Here is a 16,118-nt window from a genome sequence, read left to right as displayed (position 1 = left end):
GAACGCAAATATTACGTGTTTTTTTTAAGTCGATTTCCTGAGCTTTCACACCACGAATTAAAGGCATCAACCAATCACGTTGTGTGGTGGAGTTGAGTTGCGCCAGGAATGAGTCCTAAAACCCAGATATGAGTTAGCATCTTAGCACTTCCTGTTACCTCGTCAGGAAGTCAAAGAGTGTGTTCCAATCCATGTACTTCCAGAAGTACACTTCAATGTAGTGCACTTTGTGCACTCTGTACTCACTTGAGTAGTGCTTAAAATTCAACGGGGTAGGGTCGTCTCAAATCGAATACTCTGCGGCGCACTGACCGGAAATGACGATCGCAGCATTTGAGCGCGGCTCGCTACCCGCCAAAATATCTTCTGAAAAAAAATGAAAGCAGAGTGGAAATTACGTTTCCAACGTCGTCGCCTACGCCTACGATGTGTCCTGCTGTTGGCTGAAAATGCACCGGTATGTTTACGTATTGTTTTATTCTGTTATCTACGTATGTTTGAATAGTGGTTGTGGCTCCGCCCCTTCCGCTACGTAGCCAAGATGGCGACAGTTGAGTGTGGAAAGTGTCCAGCGTTCCACACTCAACGATCTGACCGTTTTGAGTACAACATCCGGGTACTTTGAGTGCACTGCATTTTGCCGTACTTCCCAGTGTGAACGCACTTACGCACTCAAAGTAGTAAGTGTAAGTACAGAAGTACGCGGATTGGAACACACTCAAAGGGTTTTTAGTTAGATGCCTAATAATAATAATAAGGTCTGTGGTTAACACAAGCTGAAGAGAGTTTAACGTTTTGTTCTACGATATAAAATCCGAACCAGGACGGTAAAACTTTATTAATCCTTTCAACCTCGACAAAGGTAGCGCAGCCCAGATCCACTCCTTCCATTCTTACCTTTCACAATAAAAGCCCTAGAAAATAGAATATTTGCATGCAAGTATTTTGCATTTTGGTGTTGTTTGTTCGTCACGGTGTGTGAAAAAGGTATTTAGTGTGAATTTTTTTTGCTCCAGTTGAAATATTTTCAACTCGCACGGATGCATCTTTGCCTCAGTTTGCACCGCCCTGGGCGAATTCGTACGCATATCTCACAGTGACTTTGTATGCAATCGCACCGCGTCTGAATATCGCCTCATGTTCTGTCTGAACACACACTGTCTGAATCATTATTAAATTAATGAAATATGTTTAAAATATGACACTTTCACACACAGACTAGCACACATATCAACAGTTTTGTGGCCATGTTCTACCTTGTTTGTGTTTCAATTTGCCAAGAACAGCTGAAACAACGGAGTGTAACCGTTTTTAAGTGATGATGGGTTTCATTATTGCATAATAATATGTTACATAATAAATATATGTGTTATATGCTATTGTTTTGTATCACTTCCTTTGTGCTAATAAACTAAACTAATAATAATAGATCTTACAGACCCAGATAATGTGGTCAGATCATGTTGTTGCTTAGCTTATTAACTAAAAATACCCACTTTGAAATCCAGATGTCCAGATGTCCAATGGACCTTCAAGAGCTCAGCTGTAGTTACTAATAGACATCTGATGCAACTGCAAAAGCCTCTATTGGCCCAACCTGAGAGATTGCAATCTGATAATTTGATTGGTTGCTTGCAGAAGCTGTGCACCGGCTCGCTACAGAGCGTCGGCATGCTTTCCTGCCCCTCGCTGTCAGCGGCTCAGTGCGGGCTCGCTGCGTCGTCTGCTCTCTTCCCCGTCCCACCAACTGGGACGATTATATAAGACTTTCAAGAGACGTTCATGCACGACTGAGCGATGCACGACTCAAACAGTGGCCTCTAACTCATGCTCTCCGCTAACTCCCTGTCTCGTCTACTGTATGTGTTTTTAGACAGATGTGACAGATGTGTAGAAGCCCACAGACACATGCTGAAGCTCGCCTAAACAAACAGTCACACGAGTTCAACAGACACACACTCACACAAACATTACTAATACAAGTCTGTTTACAGTTTTGCCTTTCCTCAAAATATACACAGAGAATGAGTCAGATTGCTGCTGCTTACCCCGAGCTCCGTCACCAGGATGTCGGTGATGCTGCCCAGAACTGTCACACAGTCAAAAATGTTCCAGGCATCTTTGAAATAATTCTGTGAACGGGAGAGAAAAGAGGAGAAGAAAGAGGTGAAATGAGATGACGAGTAAAGAGAGCGGGACATAATAACACGGTAAAAAACATGGGTGTGGCAGGAAAAAAGAGAAATGGGTGATGCAAGGAGTCATATTAGTAAGTAAGTTATATTAAAATGAAAAAGACGCAGCAGGAGGATGAAGAGAGAGAATAAAAGTCAGACAGAAAGAGAACAAGAAAGTGAGAAAAAAAAGGCTTGTCAGTGTCCGACAGGAAGAGGAATGAACCGAAATCAGATAAGACAAATGGACCATCAGTGACGGCGTGTTGGACGGATGCCAGCAGACAAGCTGGGGACAACTTGTACCGCATCAAGAACACGACACCGGCCATCAAACATCACATACTGTAATACCCCTGTACATCATAAACCCAACCAACACAGAGACTGTCGTAAAAACGGTCATCACACCCCTCTCCTATCTGCATAAACACATTTATCTACAGATATACAGAATTAAAGAACTTCAAATGTTTCCGCTTTAACCCTTTGAGACCCACAATAGAGCCGATTTAGTCTTTTTTAGGGGGGTCCAGGGGGTGTTTAGGGGGAGATAGCAGGTCAACAGTAGATGTCACATAGAAGTGGTGTACATCATCTGAAAGCTGGAACCTGGAGATTAATATGAGATGCTGCTCAGCACTGTGTGTCAAGATGTTCTAGTTATAAATCACAAGTAAGCATGATGATGGTCATTCCCATGCTCTGTTATGTCTCATATGTTGTTACAGCAATTTTTGGGTTGATACCATTTGTTACACAGATTTGCTGCTGAATTTAACCCTTTTTTTACCACTGGAGAACTGATAAAAATGACCAATAATCCCTCCAAAATACCACATTAAGATACCAAGACCTTGAGGAACACCATGGAAAAAGCCATGCTGTGATTTGGGATCAAAAACTTTGGACATTTTGAGATGTCTGCAAGAATTGCATTTTTTCTGTGATTGGATGGCGAGCACTTCTGTTATGTAAAACTGCTGAGGAACCCCCTTATTGTCAATGTAGCTAGGAAAGCCATCCATCCTCTGAATGCTCTAGGTCTCTAGTTTGATCCATCCATCCTCTGAATGCTCTAGGTCTCTAGTTTGATCCATCCATCCTCTGAATGCTCTAGGTCTCTAGTCTGATCCATCCATCCTCTGAATGCTCTAGGTCTCTAGTTTGTGGCTGTAAAGTTTCATGAGGCTGTGATTATCCTAGAGGTCACCACAGGTCATTTTATACAGTGAGGTCAATGAAATGTCTCCTATGGGGACTAACATCATCACACATGAATACAGTTGGGCTCATTGGATCCACAAGAGTCTCAGCTTTACAGTGAGACCCAATTTATTTAAATCAAAGATTGTTTAGGGACCCCAGTATGCAGAAGTATTAATAGAAATACTCATCTTAAGGTCAGAGGTCAAGGGACCCCTTTTGAAAATGGCCTGTTTTTCCCTCGCTAAAATTTAGCCCAACTTTGGAGCGTCATTTAGCCTCCTTCCTGACAAGCTACCATGACATGGTTGGTACCAATGGATTCATTAGGTTTTTCTATGATACCTGTACCTGGCTCTAAAACTGAACCTGCTAGAGCCTCTGAGAGACAGTAAAGTCGGTCGGGGTCCCGTGTGTCTCGGAGGGTTAAAAGTAGAGCGACTCAAAGAGAAGGAGGGACAGTGAGGAACAAACGCTGCCGAGCATCTTTTGCTCTCCTACATATTTACCCTGCAGCCAAACTGTGCATTAGACAAGTGGAGGGTACATGAGGAGAGCAAAGGGAGGCGGCTATTAAAATAACCCACCTTGGTCTCTGAGGCCCGGTGGGATCTGTGTGTGTGTTTGAGTGTCCTCTCCAGGATTCAAATCCTATCCTGCTTAATCTCCACCCTCTTTATAATCTTTGCTTTTTACCTCCTATCTGTCACTCACTCTCGTTCCTCTAATTACTGTATTACAGTCCCCCCCCCCCTCTGTCCTATATCTCCTCCCAATATTCATCCCTAAAATAAACTATCTCTTCTATCCATTTTTGTCCTCGTCTGCCTCCTCTGCAGCTCCGATGACGGCACACTTTCCTGCTGACTTCTGCTTTCTTTACCTTTAAGAGCTCATTATTTCCCCCAAGGTTTCTTCTTAAATATATATAATAATAATGCACGACAGACAGTGACGGGGCTGCCTCCACGACATGGAACAGAGCGTCATTTCATTTGCTCCTTTTCAGTCTTTTTTTAGCCCATTGTTTTGGTTTTAAGGCATTTTGGCTGTATTGGAAACCGCCTACTACATACTAGTACTGACTTACGCAGCATGTAGTATACAGAACATACTTCAGACTGCGTTCCTCCGTAGTATGAATCAGTTAAAGTGATGTATTTAGCAGTATGCTAGACCAGGCTTTACCCTTTAAACCAGCTCTTAAAGCACTGGACAACAAAAACAACTCGTACCACGATTACAATATTATCTAACAATACAACTTTGATATTTTGTTGTTTATGTTTTGTTAGTTTACTTTATAAGATACTGCAGGTTTAAACTGTTTATTCTAACAGCTCATAGTGAAGTCAGACAAACAGGATCATCAACGAGGGGAGACGGGAAATATAAAATATAAACAGTGGACTGATCTCCTCCAGATATTAGAGTCATGTTAAAAAGGGTCATGTTGTCTCAGCAGGTATCTCTCTGCCCCATCAGAGGCTGCTCTTTTCCTCCTCTTCCCTCGCCACTCTGCTGCTCTGTAGCCGCTCTGTGAGCGTCACCGGCCGGCTGGCGAGCGAGCTACGCCCGCGGGCGATGTGGAGCTTTTCAACTCCATAAAGGCAGATAAACAGGTTCCTGTTCATTTATAATGGAACATTAGTGTTGTGATATTTAAACAAACTATCAAGGAAATAAAAGCCCCTCGTCTACAGACGGGTCTCTAGAGAGCTCCAGCTCATAGCGGTCTGTGAGCGTGATCGCCCGGCTGGCTGGAGAGGTTGCGACCCGGCAGGTGCTATAACTAGCTGTCACGGCAGTTTGTGGAGCTTCAAAACTCCGAAAACGTCGGAGCAAATGTTCGATTCACCATCTAATATCGTAAAACTGTCAATATTCAAAATCTACAGAATTGATTTCTCGCTTCAAAAATGTTCAGAAGTGAATTTAGTGATGAAATAGCTACGAAAAATGCAAAAAAAACCCAGCTGTTTTTGGCTGCAGTTGTTGTTATAACAGTAGCCTGTACCGTTCCAGCGCTTTACATTGTGGGATACAGTAGGCGAGGTAGACTGATCCGAGACATACTTGAGATTTTTTCCAAATCAGTACGACATCCGGGTATTTTTTGGCATACTACATTTTAGAATACAGCCATTGAGTCTTCTTGACTACTATAATTACTCAAAAACACAACATTTCCTGGGCGAGAGTGGATTTCAGGCGGTGTAAAGTGACTTTTAGGTGTTGCCGTTATCAGTTGTCGTTGGCCAAGCACTCATTATTAATAAAATAACGTGGAAACAGAGACAGCATGTAATAATGATTGAATGATACAGTAGAGCAGTACACTCACCAGTACTCCAAAGGCGATGATCTTGAGTACACACTCCATTGAGAAGAGGGAGGTAAACACTATGTTCAGGTTGGCTAACACAGCTTCATAGGTATCAGAAGCTCCGTCATACTATAAACACACACACACACACACACACACACACACACACACACACACACACACACACAAAGGCAGCGCACACATTCATAACGACAAAACCAGTGTACGAATACAAGAGGATGGATTGTCATACACACAGATCAGACACACGCACACACACACACACACACACACACACACACACACACACACCGCCAGGGACAGAAAGGAGGGTGAGTGTAAAGACATATAAAGAGACACACAGTTCAGCTCACCCAATGGAGAGTAGAGAGAGAATAGAGTACACAGCAACATCTGAGTAAGTCTACCCTAATGATGTTTGTAACTGAGATAAAGAGATGTTAACTTCAGAAACTCAGTAGTAGTTAGGGATGCAACAATCCCACTTTTTCAATAATAAATCGTGCACCAGCAACTTGGTAATTTTTTTTCAAAATTAACAACATTTCTATTTATTATTAAAATAATAAATTGTGCACCGGCAACTTGGTAAAAAATCTTCAATATTCACAGAATTTGTATTTATTAATACAATAATAAATAATGCACCACCAACTTGCTAAAAAATCTTCAAAATTAACTGAATATTTATTATTAAAATAATAAATCATGCAGCAGCAACTTACTAAAGATTTTTCAAAATTAAAAGAATTTTTATTTATTATTAAAATAATAAATCGTACACACCCAATTTGGTACAAAATCTTCAAAATTAACAGATTTTGTATTTATTATTAAAATAATAAATCATGCACCAGCAACTTACTAAAGATTTTTCAAAATTAAAAGAATTTTTATTTATTATTAAAATAATAAATCGTGCACTGGCATCTCGGTAAAAAAAAATCTTCAAAATAAACAGAATTTTTATTTATTAATAAAATAAAAAATCATGCACCAGCAACTTGCTAAAAAATCTTAAAAATTAACAGAATATTTATTATTAAAGTAATAAATCGTGCAGCAGCAAATTACTAAAGATTTTTTCAAAATTAAAATAATTTTTATTTATTATTAAAATAATAAATCGTACACCACCAACTTGGTAAAAAATCTTAAAAATTAACAGATTTTTTATTTATTATTAAAATAATAAATCATGCACCAGCAGCTTGGTAAAAAAATCTTCAAAATGAACTGGAATTATGATAGTTAAAGTTATTTTATTGATGTGTGTATTATTGTTTCTATGTTTGTAGCATGGAAACGTTTACCTTCATCATCAGCACGACAGTGTTGAGCGCGATCATCGCCATGATAGTATACTCAAACGGCGGCGACACCACAAACTCCCACATTCGGTATTGAAAGCTCAGCTTGTTCTGAGGCATGTGGCGAGTCAGGGGCCTGGCGTTGATGGCAAAGTCTATACAGGCTCTCTGCAGAAAAACAAACAGAAAAAGGTTTTGTTCTCATCCTGCTATAATGTTCTCCTGTCTTCCTTCTTTTCCTCTATCTCTATCTACTCTTTCTCTCCATCTTCCTTCACTCCCTCAATCCTTCCTCACCTCATTCTTTTCTAAACTGTAGTCCTCCATCATCTTGTCTCCTTGCTCTTGGAAGGTGATGATGATGAGAGCCACGAAGATGTTGACGAAGAAGAAGGGGAAGACCACGAAGTACACCACGTAAAAGATGGACATTTCCATCCGGTACCCCGGGCTCGGGCCCTGGTTCTCATAAGTCGCATCCACTGAATGCTTCAGCACCCTGCGGAGGAAGAGGAGGGAAGGGTTATAGGGTTGTTGTCAGACAGCCTGTGTGTAAGCTGCATGTGACGTCGCCGCGTGTTCGAGTCCACTCACTGCGGCCACCCCTCTCCGGTAGACACGGTGAAGAGGGTGAGGAGGGCCCAAGCCACGTTGTCGTAGTGGAAATCGTACTTCTTCCACTCCCGCTTCTGCGCCTTCACTTCGTTATCACGTTCATACACCAGATACTCGCCCCTGAAATGCACACAGCACATATCGTCAGCACAATATATAGAGAGGAGAGTTTGCTTCCAAATTTATATATTTATGCGTTCCCTAGTGGAGTCAGCACGGGCACCCTGACCGGTCTGCAGCTACGCAGTTCCATACGCAACAAACTGCTCCTCACTGTGTGTTCTGACTCCTTTCTATCAGAACCAGCATTAACGTTTTCATCATTTTGAGCTCCAGTAGCTCTTCTATTGGATCGGACAACACGGGCCAGCCTTCGCTCCCCACGTGCATCAATGAGCCTCAGGTCTGACCCTGTCGCCGGTTCACCGGTTTTCCTTCCTTGGACCTCTTTTGGTAGGTCCTGACCACTGCAGACCGAGAACATCCCACAAGAGCTGCAGTTCTGGAGATGCTCTGACCCGGTCGTCTAGCCAGCACTATCTGGCCCTTGTTGTCAAAGTCACTCACATCCTTACGCTGGCCCATTTTTTCTGGTTTCCAACACAAAGTTCAAAATGTTCACCTGCTGTCTAATATATCTAATATATCTAATATATCCCCCTGCCCTCTAAAAAGCACTTGAGGTAAGCATTATGCACGAAGGGGCTCAACTCAATATTAATAAGGTGACCGTTCAGGGTTCAGGGTAAATACATTTCCTGACCTGCAATCGCGCTCAAACTCTTTGGACTCGTCAGTGCAGTAAAAGAAGCGCCCCTTGAAGAGCTGCACGGCCACCACGGCGAAGATGAACATGAAGAGCAAGTAGACGATCAGGATGTTCAGCACATTCTTCAGAGAGTTCACCACGCAGTCGAACACGGCCTGAGGATCGACGAAGACAACAACAACACACGGAGGACATGTTGGTTATCGTGTGAAAGAAATACATGCCCCCCCCAGGCTTCCAAAAAAACAACCCCATTTTCTATGTAAGCATACCTTGAGTTTGGGAAGACGTTTAATAGTCTTCAGAGGTCGTAACACTCTCAGCACCCTCAGAGACTTGATAGTGCTGATGTCTTTTCCCTTACTGCTCCCCCTGTATATGCACACACACACACACACACACACACACGCACACACACGCACACACACACACACACACACATACACACACAGATAAACTGCGTCAGCAGGTTCAGGTGGATATAACAGGCTCAGTCTTCTCGACTCCAACATGGCAGCGGGCAGCCATTCCTTGATGGTATTTAGTGTCCGAGTTAACTCAACAGTGAGTAACTGCGTCTGGGTTAAATACATAGCAACACATGCAGCATTGCTATCATATTACGCTTATTTCTACACGTAAGTGCGAGGTTAGCATCGTAGCTACATGCTAGAGAGTTAGGTGCTATCGTACAACTACGGTCCATGCTTCAGGGAACAACCGGCGTCATTCCTGTCTGAACGCTTAACTAGCAGCTACGCTTCAGTTCAACACTGTGCAACGTATTTCAATGCTTTACAAAGACGGCTAAAAGCCTCGCCTTGCACATGCCCGGCTAATGGTGAAATATATATTCATGCTGCATTGAAACCTTGCTTTCCATGCTGCGATATGTCTTCTGTTAAGCAGCAGGTTGAGTGATGGAGAACTCTATTCTACACAGAGACATTTACAGAGAGAGTTTGAGAGCCGGAAGCCTCGTTAAGAGTGGTAGCTTACCTCCTGTTAACATAATGACTGAATGCTTCAGTTAAATAATGATAAAACCAACTCTTTAAACTTTAAAGATTAAGTCACAGCTTGGTAGTGTCACAATGTGTATGAAAGCGGTAAACTTGAACGAACAGCCAAACTCTCTCTTTTGATGCCGTTCATTTGTATAAAGCTCTAAACTACGACCAGGAGAAGCAGGTTTCACAGCATTGTTCAAACAGCATGGACTCTTGTCTCGTATCGGTAAGACAAAGATATTTTAGCGAACATTTCTGGATTGAAATGCTGAACAAAACCTCGTTCTTTTAACGTTTTGTCTTTTCTAGGTGCATGTGTGAAGAAAAAGGACAAAGTTTTGGTTTCAGTCGTGCTGAACAAAAAGCTAAAACCTAACATTTTGAGCACTACGAGTGAGTTAACTGACAAAAAAATATAACTGATGCTAAAAAAGGACTACTTCGTAACCAGTAAAATAATCATAACCTGTTTAATTTGATGACTGGCTAACTAGTAGGGCTGCACAACTAATCGAATATTAATGCGATCACAATTTTTGGCTTCCGACAATTAAATGAAGAAGATCGACTGCGTTGTGTTGACGTTAAAATACGTTGCTCCACTCATAGAAAACTGCTGCATATTAAAGCCGGCATTCAGGATGTTTTGGTTTCACTTTTGATGAGCTGCCACGCCGCTGTGAAAACCTTTACTGAATGTTGCGGCTGCAGTCCGGTAGAGTAGAAGAGTAAGTACTTTCACCGGTTTTCACCGCCGTTGGTTTGTTTGTCTGTCTGTCTGCAGGATTACTCCAAAAGTCAGTGATGGATTTGAATGAAATGTTTTGGAGGGATGGGGTGTGGCACAATGAACAACCCATTAGATTTTGGTGGTGATCCGGATTCAGGAATATTTTTAAGGATTCCGATCAGCCTGAGCGTTAAGACCACAGAGTATAACACATGCGCAGTGTAACTGATGACGCGTTGATGACGCATGACCCCGCCTCCTTCCTCCTTCTGAGAGCAGAGAGATACGTGTGTGGATGTGTGGCGACACATCGAGATGCGGGGGGAGATGCTGTTCGTCCGCGGTGAGAATGAAAAAAGCGGCAGCTGACGGGATGAGAGACAGCGTAGTGTAACGTTATACAGACATAACAAGGCTGCTGAATGAGAGAGGCATCCGCCGATACGTTACACGGAAACACGCCGACCAACTCACAGTACCGCCAGCTGTGAGCTGTGGTCTGTTTTTAAAGTCACGCACCTTGGCGGAGGTCTGCGCTCTCCGAGTGCCATTCTAGTTTTTAAGTGTTATTTTGATGCGAAGATTTGTGAACGTAAAAGCAGCGCTCTGTTTATCTAATTTTGAGTAAAAAGTTTAGCACAATTGACTAAGGATCAGTCTTACAAATATTTGTACATTAGCGGGAATGTAGCACAACATGGAAGTGAAAGCAGTCTGTTTATTCAATGAAATCAATGAATAATCGTGATAAATAATCGTGATTATCATTTTGGCCATAATCGTGCAGCCCTACTAACGAGCATCATGGGACACTTTATGGTAGATTTAACTCTTTAATCTCTCAAACATCCGGTGTGAAGATCAGGGTCAAGAGATTCAAAAGATCACTGACGGTGGTCCTTTAGGGGAGACGGCAGATGTGTGCACAGCTGCATGTGTGTTACAGCTGTTAAACCAGATGGTAGGCTGCTGGTGGTTGTGTGCAAGTGAGCACACATGTGTAAGTGTGTGTGTGTGTGAGCATGTACTGTATGTGAACCAGTCCTAGGTTCTGCATTGTTGTTGTTTTTGGTGACCTGTCTTTGGTTGAACATTTGTACTAATGATGTTTATTCAGCTGCTATCTGTGTCTGTCGAGGACCTGACGCAGGTTTAACTTGAGGTTTAAGTTGTGTTCGAGTCAGAGCTGTTCCATGGTGAACAATGGACAAATTAGGGAAGAACAAGACAAAGTACGGACGTCAACTGTGACGGATGAAAAAAAAAAGGAAAGAGATGTGTGTGATCAGAAGAACAGGCGCTGAAGAGTGCAGAAAGGAGAAAATGAGGAGGGGGAAAAAGACAGAGAACTTTACCCGCCGCCGCTGCTGCTGGTCCAAACGGAGAAGATGAGGGGTGAGAGACAGTGAGACGAAGAGACAGAGAGAGAGACACACACAAAAAGACAAAAGGGTGGGAGACAGAAACAGAATGGAGGGATTTGGAGGAAAAACATCCACATGAGAGACAGAGAGAGAAAAAGAGAACACAAAGCCTGCTTTTATATTCGATCAACCCCCCCAAGCCAAAGACTATCAAATCTAACACACGTGCACAGAAACACAAAATGTAGACAAGAAGTTGTGACTAGAACACAGCACCAAACTACTTCAGCCTTCAGCTCTGACATTTCATTAGTGATGGATTCACAGGCCAGGCGATGCTTCTGGGAGAGACTACTACTATTATTAGTATTATTATTATTATTCAGCTGGAAAACACCACTGGATTAACTGATAATTGCATTATTGTATCCCGATTAGGGCTGTCAATTAATGAAAATATTTAATGGCGATTAATCGCATGATTGTCCGTAGTTAATCGTGATTAATTGCAAATTAATCACACATTTTTTATCTGTTCAAAATGTACCTTAAAGGAGGCAGGTGGGAGATAACAATGATGTTTTCTACTATTATATTTATTCAAACCATGATTGTTACATTCAGATTCATAAACATGTATGTGCACTAGATATGTGTGTTTATTATTTACATGCATTTTATTCAATATGTATTTTCTTTACATGTTTCTTTTTATTTATTTTCTAACAATTTTTCTTTATTATTTCAATCATTACTTTGAATGTATCTTTTATTTTTTATATCTTCATTTACTCATTATTATAATTATAATTTTTATTATTAAGGATATTATTATTAAGTAGTTAAAAGTTAGTTGAATCAATAATATATCATTACCACATTTCTTTCTTTAATTATTAATTTCCTGATTATTTTATTTTATTTTTCTGGTTTCAATATTTGTTTTAAAAAACAAAAAAAGAAATGTTGATACACGTTGGAATTGTATTGTTAAATAAGCCTTTCGCTAATAAAAAAAAAAATCTTCAAAGATAAAAATGTACCTTAAAGGGAGATTTGTCAAGTATTTAGTACTCTTATCAACATGGGAGTGGGCAAATATGCTGCTTTATGCAAATGTATGTATATATTTATTATTGTAAATCAATTAACAACACGACTGACTTGACTATGACTTGCCCCAAAACTGCATGTGATTATCATAAAGTGGGCACGTCTGTAAAGGGGAGACTCGTGGGTACCCATAGAACCCATTTACATTCACTGATCTGGAGGTCAGAAGTCAAGGGACCCCTTTGAAAATGGACATGACAGTTTTTCCTCGCCAAAATTTAGCGTAACCTTGGAGCGTTATTTAGCCTCCTTTGTGAGAAAACTAGTATGACATGGTTGGTACCGATGGATTCCTTAAGTTTTCTAGTTTCATATGATGCCAGTATCTTCACTCTAGCCCACTACAACCTAAAAATCGCAAGTTGCATTAATGCATTAAAGAAATTAGTGGCGTTAAATTTGAAATTGCATTAACGCGTTATTATCGTGTTAACTTCGACAGCCCTAATTCTAATTACCCCCCAAATATCCCAAATCTAGTTTATAACAATTTAGTGAACAATCAACTTTTAAAATCTGTAAATTTGCGCTCCCTTTCAGAACCAGAGATGAACTGTGAGTAGCTTAAATTACCATTAATGAGGACCGCTAGAAATGCATCAACATGCCCAAATATAAACTTGATTCAAGCACATTCTGCCGACTAGAACAAACATTGCCCGGTGGAAAAATAATCTCTTTAAAATGTCAAGGTATCCCTTTAAGCTAACCAAACTCGGTCAGTTATCAGACCGGTTGTCTCTGCGTCGGGAGCCTGTCTGGACCTGAAGCTCAGTCTGAGGCTGCAGAAATGTTTCAGGACGGGCAGCGCGAGCGGTTCCAAGACACCAGCAGCCCTCAGACCAGACAAATTGGATTAAAGGAGCGATAAACATCTCCATTGAGACCGCTGAGCCTTTCTGGAGTGCTGTTTGATTTTCCACCAATTGAATTAAAGCACTATCTGGATGCGTACGAGTCTGTTCTGACCGGTTCGGATCTCCCCGTCAGACATTAGTGTCGTTAACCCCCCCCGTCGTAGTTAAATCAGACTTTATTGGTTCAACTGGCTTAATTGATTGTTTGTGTTTATGTTAACATACAGTATTTACCAGCTTTGCCTGTGTAATCACAGCTCTCTCTGTCTCTCTCTCTCTCTCTCTCTCTCTCTCTCTCTCTCTCGCTGGTACTCATTTATTACCCAGATTTACTTTAAATATGTTCAGGTGCTGTGCTGTTTTTGTATGCTCTTTGATTATTGAAACAATCAGTACATAATTAACATTTCCTCCTAGGTAGTATAGACACAGAGCGGACAGATAGACCCACATATAAATATGTAACAGAGAGAGGTTAGAGGACAGAAGCACACAGGTATATACACAAAAACAGAAACACAGACAGGTTTAAGTGTTCCACATAAAAAGAAATAGGGGGAAAGAGAGTTAGCGAACACACAAAAAGTGATTCAGAAAGCACCACCACTAGAACCCTGGAGCACCTGCCAACGTTTCTTTAAAGGACAAGAGATGCCTCATCTCCATGCTGGCCTACAATCACTACCATTGTACTACTGTGCAAAGGAGTAGTTCAAACTTGTTGACATTTCTTCAGCTAAAGATGTTTTCAAATCTTCTTTCAAAGCTGCAAAAACCAAGACAATGTGAGACCATGCTGAAACAGGATAAATCAGAATAAGTCCCTCAGAATAAGAAAGCTGACATTTCTTTCATTGATGCTAAGAAAATCATCAATGGACAACTCCACCAGAGACGTGGCGGAGATACTCGTTCATCTATGGACAATGATCTTAATTTACCATTCAGCAATGCAGCCATAGGACATGCAATAAATAAAAAGAAATCCAACCACTACTAAATCAGCCGATTAGACTGTTGTCAGACTGTTAAATAGGCGTTATCGGTCGCTATAAGCACCATAGATGTGGGTCATTAGGGGCTTACTACACCCATTATTAGGCTTCACCATCTATCAACAAAAGAAGGTATAAAAGAACACGACAGCGACCTCTAGTGGTCGTAGTAATTCAATGGTTTGGGGACCTCATAATTGCGTCTCTACTCTTTGCAGATGATGTGGTTCTGTTGGCTTCAGCATGCACTGGGGCGGTTTGCAGCCGAGTGCGAAGCGGTCGGGATGAGAGTCAGTACCTCCAAGTCTGAGGCCATGATGGTTCTCTGGCGGAAAATGGCACCCTCTGGGTTACTCTCCCAAGCGAGGGAGTTCAAGTATCTTGGAGTCTTGTTCACGAGCGAGGGTGAAATGGAGCAGGAGATGGACAGGTGGTTCTCTACCGGACCGTTGTGGTGAAGAGGGAGCTGACCAGAAGGCAAAGCTCTGGATTTACCGGTCCATCTACATTCCAACCCTCTAACAACCTATGGTCATGAGCTTTGGGTTAGTGACCGAAAGAATGAGATGCAAATGGCCGAAATGAGCTTCCTTCGTAGGGTGGCTGGGCTGAGCCGTATGCCCGGTTCAGACTACACGATATCAGCCCGATTATAGCCCGACACGGCCATCGTAGGGAGTGTTGTGTGCGATAATTGATCGTTTTATCTTGTGTAGTGTGTCACACAAAAATCGACACCGCGTCTGGGACACCTCACGACGTCCCGACAGAAAGTCTAGCCATTTGATTTTTTTTTTTGTTGCCTTCCACGACGTGTTCCGTGGATGGCCGTGAATTTGACCGGCTGAGCACAGACGCACACAGATGTAAACAGAAGCACATGGCTACTAATTATGCACAATGATGTCATTGGACCTTCCCGGCGCAACTGCTGCCAGACCTCGCGGTAGGATATTCAATCTAGGTTGTGTCGGAGTAAAAAAACACCACCGGGGTTGCATCTTTGTGCATGGAAAATCCTGTTGTGCGCCAACTTTTGCTGGAGTCTTGTGGGCCCGATAACGCCTATTTAATGGCCTGATAACAGTCAAATCAGGTGACTAAACAGTACAAGAATTCCTAAAAATACAGTGAATGCATTGATTCACAAAATAATGGTAAACTTATAGTGATGTAATAGCAGCCCCGTTTTTTCGAGAGATGTAACAGTGAATTTTAAGAATCAAAGTTACTCTTTGTTTGTTGGATCTTTTCTTCCTCATATTCCTGAAAGAACTCTAATGTGTGAACATTTTTTTAGGCCAGCAGGATGAGGAGGAAGAAGTGAGAGAGATGTTGGGTGTTGCCATGACCGGTAAAAGAGGTGAAGGGATGGAAAAAAGAGCAAAGGAGGAAGGGGAGATCATAATAAGCAGGGGACGGCCAGGTAAGTCTTCTACGGCTATAATGAACAACTAACTTTACTGCGGTTCAGCTTCAACAGACTCGAGGTTTGAAAGCTGAGCGGTCGAGGACCAAACTCCAGACTGACGGAACAAACGGCAGCACTGAAGGGAAAATATCATGCTGGGAAAATGCAGTTGTGGAGGGGTTTTCTTTGGTTTACACTTGGTAAACTTCCTGTCAGC

At 41.8% G+C, this 16,118-nt stretch overlaps 1 protein-coding gene across 15 annotated transcripts in view; it reads right to left on the bottom strand.

Moving 5' to 3' along the window:
* cacna1aa (calcium channel, voltage-dependent, P/Q type, alpha 1A subunit, a) overlaps nt 1-16,118 on the bottom strand; it is a 132,159-nt gene that overhangs the window by 40,190 nt on the left and 75,851 nt on the right. For 11 of the 15 annotated variants that reach the window (XM_037792928.1, XM_037792922.1, XM_037792926.1 and 8 more), the window contains 8 exons: nt 11,517-11,528; nt 8,694-8,793; nt 8,416-8,576; nt 7,632-7,772; nt 7,335-7,536; nt 7,041-7,205; nt 5,725-5,835; nt 2,049-2,132 (listed from right to left, as the gene is read on the bottom strand). In XM_037792928.1, the coding sequence (XP_037648856.1) occupies nt 2,049-2,132; nt 5,725-5,835; nt 7,041-7,205; nt 7,335-7,536; nt 7,632-7,772; nt 8,416-8,576; nt 8,694-8,793; nt 11,517-11,528 (976 nt within the window). The remainder of the gene's footprint in view (nt 1-2,048; nt 2,133-5,724; nt 5,836-7,040; nt 7,206-7,334; nt 7,537-7,631; nt 7,773-8,415; nt 8,577-8,693; nt 8,794-11,516; nt 11,529-16,118) is intronic. The other 4 variants (XM_037792929.1, XM_037792930.1, XM_037792918.1 and 1 more) reach the window with 1 other exon arrangement.

This window comes from Sebastes umbrosus, chromosome 14 (genome assembly GCF_015220745.1).
Source record: "Sebastes umbrosus isolate fSebUmb1 chromosome 14, fSebUmb1.pri, whole genome shotgun sequence".
Classification (NCBI taxonomy): domain Eukaryota; kingdom Metazoa; phylum Chordata; class Actinopteri; order Perciformes; family Sebastidae; genus Sebastes; species Sebastes umbrosus.
The sequence above is the reverse complement of the archived record's forward strand: the minus strand, read 5'-3'. Positions and strand labels throughout refer to the sequence as shown.